Source organism: Amphimedon queenslandica, unplaced genomic scaffold, assembly GCF_000090795.2.
Source record: "Amphimedon queenslandica unplaced genomic scaffold, v1.1 AMPQUscaffold_13364, whole genome shotgun sequence".
NCBI lineage: Eukaryota > Metazoa > Porifera > Demospongiae > Haplosclerida > Niphatidae > Amphimedon > Amphimedon queenslandica.
Genome location: NW_003546400.1, coordinates 154,510 through 160,509, shown reverse-complemented (window position 1 = coordinate 160,509; position 6,000 = coordinate 154,510). Strand labels below are relative to the sequence as shown.

Genomic DNA, 6,000 nt, shown 5'->3' with positions numbered 1-6,000 from the left:
TTAATCTATCAAAAATCACAATTGCTGATTTAACACTCAATTCTTTCTGTTCCTTTGTGACATACGGTAGGAGAATCTTTTCAATGTAGTTTTCAGTTGTTTTCTCATTGGCCCAATGGTTGGGTGTATACGTTATATGCCACAAATCAGGGAAATGAAATATAGGTAAGCATTTTTGTGTCTTTCCTTTGTAAATGATTTGAGGAGGAAGAAATGAACCACCCAATGTCCAAGCAAATACTGTTGTGATCTGACGTTTGTCACCGACTCATGTAATTTCCACTCTAGAAGCACCTTCTGCGGCATAGTCCAGCTTGATACAGGTACATAATTTAGCCCCGTGTAGTCCCAGTTAATCACTAGATCTGGTGGTACACCTTCCATCTCCACTATGACGTTGATGTCAAAAAGAAACTGCATGTGCTTTCAATTCCTCAAAATGCTCCACTGACACCTTAGCCTTAGTGCTAGCTCTGCGCTTCACAAAACCTAAACGATCCAAAAAACTTAAAGCCCAATTCTTAGTAATGTCAATGTGACCACCATTACATTTCAATAACCTGATGCCTGTTTTCATTACTATCCCAATTGCACATGACTTCACAATGGCCGTGTTTATCACACCTCCCTTGTCTTGTAGTGCTAAAATGTAAGCCTTGACTTGATTATCCAACTCATTACCAAGTAGCAATGGTCTAACTCTATTATCATTAACCAACTTGGTCACTTCAATTTTTGTATACTTATTTTATACTTCATACTTGCTTCCTGATATCAAGAAAAATAAAGCAGTCAAGTACTTCTCATTTTTGGCTTTTTTCGGTAGTACTAAAGTTGGAGCAATCATGGTGGCTGAATTCATCTCGGATCCAAGCACGTTATTCCTTGAAGCCTTTCTTTACTTGCCTAATTGTCTAGCCATCAGAGCAGATAAAGGCAATCCAGTCGGCAGTTGTAGTCATAGAAAGAAAGTATAATAGCTCACTCAGTTCCATTCTTGATAGCAGACTTGCCGTGTGTGGGCGGATTCTAACATAACCATGGTAACAGTGATCTGATTCGGTTGACCAAATTCCGCCAGACAAGAACAAGTTGATGTTAGGCATGAAACCAGACTCTATTCTAAAAATTGAGTCTGGCCCCACGAGACTACTTATAGGGCGTGCACAAGGTAAGCCACACCCACACAATTAAGTGTAATAAATTTTCACAAAAATGATTTTGCGAGACAGCAAAATTTGTGAAATTCGCGAAAATTTAGCGCCACGAAAATTTCCCGGTATACGGTATGGTGTACAATAACTGACCATTAACAAGAGTCATGTAAATATTATGAGATACAACACAAAATAAAGTAGTTTGTGTTTGTGGGCCAGAAAAATCAATTATTAACAGTGCCTATGTCCCTAATCAGTATCTACATGTACCTGTATATCCTATGACTATTCACATTATTGGGGCACATACATGTACATGCATGTACTCTTCTTTTTTATATGTAACCATGTTTAGCATCTGCATGATAATTCATGATGGTGGGTTTTCTGTGCTATGAAACTGGCCAATTTGCGGGACCTCTACAACACTTATTAAATATGAGGTTACTTTGAACTTTATTCTTATAACACAGACATCAACTTAATTTTGGTCGGTTTCAAATGAGTGTGGCAGGTGAAAGAAAACTTGATATATATATAGTTCAAAAGGGTTTTTTCACATCTCCCACACAAGTTTCTGAAATTTCGAGGTCTAAAAAGAATTTCTCAACAAGTTTTTTCAATAATCATCAAAAAGAACCAACAACATTATTTGTAATTAAAAACATGTGTTAATTACTTAAAAATCAAAAAATGCAGTCAAGACTAAAAGAATAATACATCTAAAGACAAGTAGGAGCACTTCAAGATTCAACTACAAAAAGCAACCTCAGTCTGCTATTTTCATAAAACTTAAATTGCTAAAATGCTAAACATGATCCATTGTAATACTTTTTTCCTTAAAAAGTTCCTCTGCAATCTTACACTTTAAGATTGATTTTAACAGCAACCAAACAGGGAGTTAGAGAGAAAGAATAGAGCTTACTTCAGCAATACTACTTGTGTGTGTGGGCAGGGAGCCAGGGATACATGTGGAACTTTGATAATTAAAACTTTCCAAACTCAACTGAAACGCAAATACATAATGTACTATATACTATACTTGCAAAATACTTCATTACAATTAAGCCAAAAAATGCATTACATTCATCCATAGACATTTTTCAGTTGATGATGACTAATTAGAAGGTAACAATTATGAGTAGAATGGCATGGTGTTTTGTAAAAGATACAAACAACTATTTTTAATTACCTTCTTTCTCCAGGTTGACGAGGTCTGTCAACCTGACTAACAGTGTAATCATTTGGGAAAAAATGCTTCTGAAGAATTACTCTAATCAAAACAATTCAAAACAAGAAGTTAAGTAACTACAATATTAAAAAACCAGAAAAAAACCTAACGCCACCAGAAATTACCTTTGATTATTCACATAAGTACCATATTTTCCATAAGTGTTAGTACCAAGTTGAATATCAAAAGAATATTTAGGAGATGTGGTATCATCAATGGGTACAAGACCTACATACACATTTATCAAATACAAATCACTTTTTAGATTGCAAAACAATGATTAATTAACCTGGAATATCTAGGGAGTAGACACACTCCACAAAATCAGTTTTTAAAACATTGAATCCATCATCAACATCAAATAATTCAAACTTGCTGGTACTAATCCTATAATATTAAAAGGTACATTGTATATACGAAATACAATTTATGTGTAAATACCAGAATCACAATAATAAGAAACACAAACCTATTATTGTATGCATTTACAGGTTGAAGGAAAGCTGTAACATTATCGCCATGAAACTTTACAAGGTGCATCAGTTCATCATAAGGATTAGAAGCCTATGAAACATTTATGTAAAATCAGTAAATACATGCATACGTACAATGACAGCAACCTTGCCACAGGCAAAATTCCATTCATGCATTTAGATGTACATTCACATTCATAAATTAAGATTCACATAAATGCATGTTCATGCACATACATTGTACATGTAGATACATGTTATTCAGAAATTATTATTTCAATGAATTTAAAAAATTACAATCATAAAATAATAAATAATAATAATAAATTAGCAGTCCAACAGGAAAAGGAGGAAGATAGGAAAGAGAGAACAGAGAAGGAAAAGAAAAAAGAAAAGATACAAATAATAATGATAAAAAACAATATGATAAAAAGCGGCAATTATTATTATTATTATTATTATTACTATTAATATTACTATTACTATTATTATTATTATTATTACTATTATTATTAATTATTATTGTTATCATTACATATCAGAAAGCAAAAAGAGGAGAAAAAATATAGAGAAAGGAGAGGGAAAACCCGAAAGCAAAACAAAAGGAAATGAACAAAAAGTTAAATAGACCCATTCACGTCAGGGGGGAAGAGAGATCTACAAAGCATTGGCTCGCCAAAGCACTACCAAAAGCTTCTGGAAAAGGTGCTGAGTGATCAACCCTGGAGCAGTACTTCGACAGGAAGCCAGATAATTTCCAATAGTCCCAATGGTAGCACTGAGACTCCAGCCACCCAACACCTCAACAGCAAGAGGCAAGAAGGAGATCCCCACTCGCTTGCAGTCCTCAAAGTGAACAATATTTTTGCATTCCTCTGCATATATTAAGGCTGAACCTCAAGAAATAGCAGCCTGGGAGACCCTCTGAGGCTGAAGGGAGGAGATGACGGTTACATCCATAGCTGCTGGTTTGCCTTGAGACCAATTAGGCATGTAAAGGTCAGCAGGATGAGAAAAGGACCCAGGCACAATCAAAGGGACCTCCAAACGGGGAGACAGAGATGGAGCTTGGGCAGCAGTAAATAGAACATCCCTAAGAGAGTTGTGCCTGAGAATCCTGTCCCCGTTCCCACCACATGCCACCAAATGGTTGCCAAGGGGATCAATCACAGCTAGGCTCTGGTGCAGAGAGGACAGACAATGTTAGAACTAAAGAGGAATACCTAGCCAATACCGTAGACAAGTCCTGAACTCTAAGTCAAGAAAATGTAAACCTAAGATGGGTGAAGGCAAGGCAAGGAGCCAGTCACCTGCATGAGGGATACTTGATGAGAGGGAGAGAGCACAAAAACGAGGACTAGCAGCAGTTATTATTACTATTATTATTATTATTATTATTATTATTATTATTATTATTATTATTATTAATCAAATGGTGGCAGAAAGACACAAAAAGGAAACAAAAAAAACAACAATAATAGCAACAAAAGAAAACAACTGAAACAAAGAATCCCTTAAAGGGAATCTTCAATGTGGGATGAAAGAGAGGGCTGCCGAGCAACCCACATAGCAGCGTTACCTCTCCATAATGAGATTGAGAGGTGCTGGAAGAGATGGGAAGAGGTAACAGAAGGGTTGCGACTAATACGCTGGCCTAACTGATGACCAATAGAGTTGATGATAAGAGACTGCTAGGGCTTCAGCATCCCAGGACCTCAACAGCCAGAGGGAGGAAATTTAAAGCAACATAATGACAAGCAGCAGCATGCATAGATAGTTTACATGTACGTGCCTCAGCCACCCCTAGAGCTGAACCTTGAATAATAGCCGAATCAGCCACTGTGGCCATCTAAAGGGAGGAGAAGACAGTGACATCCAGGGCTGCTGACAGACCACCATCCCAATGAGGGAGAAATACATCAGCAGGCAAGGCACAGAACCCTGGGATCAAAGAGGACATCTCCTTCTGAGGAGCAAGGGCAGCTGATTGGGCAGATGAGAAGAGGACATCGCAAAAGGAATCATGACAATGGATTAGGTCCCGGTTCCCACGACAGCCCACTTGGTGGTCACCAAAGAGATCAATAGGGGAAGCATACAGCACAGGAAGAGGAATTTCCAGAAGAGAAACCCAACCAGTACTGAATGCAGGACTGGAATTCTTTATCAAAAAAATGGAGACCAAGCTGACAAGAGGGAACTACTGAGAGCCAATCACCGGAATGAGGATTGAAGAACACAAGACCAGAGCCCGGGGCGGACATCAAGGGCCTGCAATAACAAGGCGGAATAGGAAGCCTTGTCAATAGCAGCAGAAAGCAACCTCTGTGAAATGGTGACAGGTGCAAGGACCAATCAGGTCTAATAGAATGGTAAGAAAGGAGGGGGATGCAAGAGTCCAAGGAAGAAGACAAGTCAGCAGAATAACCCAGCACTTCTTCCAAAGTAGAGGCTGAGCTGTGGAGAGAAGAGTACAAAGCAGCAGCTGAGTGAACAGCAGCTCTCAGGAACGAAGGAGGACATATTCCAAATGACCATCCTCAAGTAGGCAGAGTGGTTCAATGGCAGAGAAGATTTCTTCATACTCGTGCCTTAATGATAAAAACACAAAAGTTGGGAAGGCCCAGGAGCGCCCAGAACAACAAAGCCATTTGAAGTGAAGGGAATGTCATCAGGAAGAGGGACCGAGGAAGACAAGGAGGCTGGTGGAGCAAAAACAAGACATTTGGAGCAATTAAGGGAGGGACCAAGGGTGGGTCCAACCTCATCAATGATATCAAGTGCCTTCAGCAGAGAAGTACATGTACATGTAGGTGAGCCACAAAGGATACCATCATAAAGGTACCAGCCATGAAGAAGGAACTCAGGGGCTTTGGCCTTGATCTTTTGAATGAGAGGAAGGAGAAGGATGGAGAAAACAAGGGGCCAAGAGGATCGCCCTGTTAGACCCTACAACAGCTAAGGATGGTGTATTCACCAAAGAGAAGGCGGGGCTGATCTCTATAGCAGCAATGCAGCATTCAAGCCATCAGGAGAAAGATGGAATACGAGACTGGATTTCCTTGAAGAGGACAGATCTATTGATGGTGTTAATTTAAAGGCATTGGAATTTGGAAAATCCAAAGACAAACAGAGCTTA

The 6,000-nt window shown here is 38.7% G+C and overlaps 1 protein-coding gene across 5 annotated transcripts in view; it reads right to left on the bottom strand.

The window, feature by feature from the left end:
• The window catches only part of LOC105313023 (uncharacterized protein KIAA1109-like), a 44,179-nt gene that overhangs the window by 33,977 nt on the left and 4,202 nt on the right, over positions 1-6,000 (bottom strand). For all 5 annotated transcript variants that reach the window (XM_019997540.1, XM_019997541.1, XM_019997542.1 and 2 more), the window contains exons 7-10: positions 2,858-2,952; positions 2,678-2,775; positions 2,514-2,616; positions 2,350-2,430 (exon numbers count right to left, since the gene is read on the bottom strand). In XM_019997540.1, the coding sequence (XP_019853099.1) occupies positions 2,350-2,430; positions 2,514-2,616; positions 2,678-2,775; positions 2,858-2,952 (377 nt within the window). The remainder of the gene's footprint in view (positions 1-2,349; positions 2,431-2,513; positions 2,617-2,677; positions 2,776-2,857; positions 2,953-6,000) is intronic.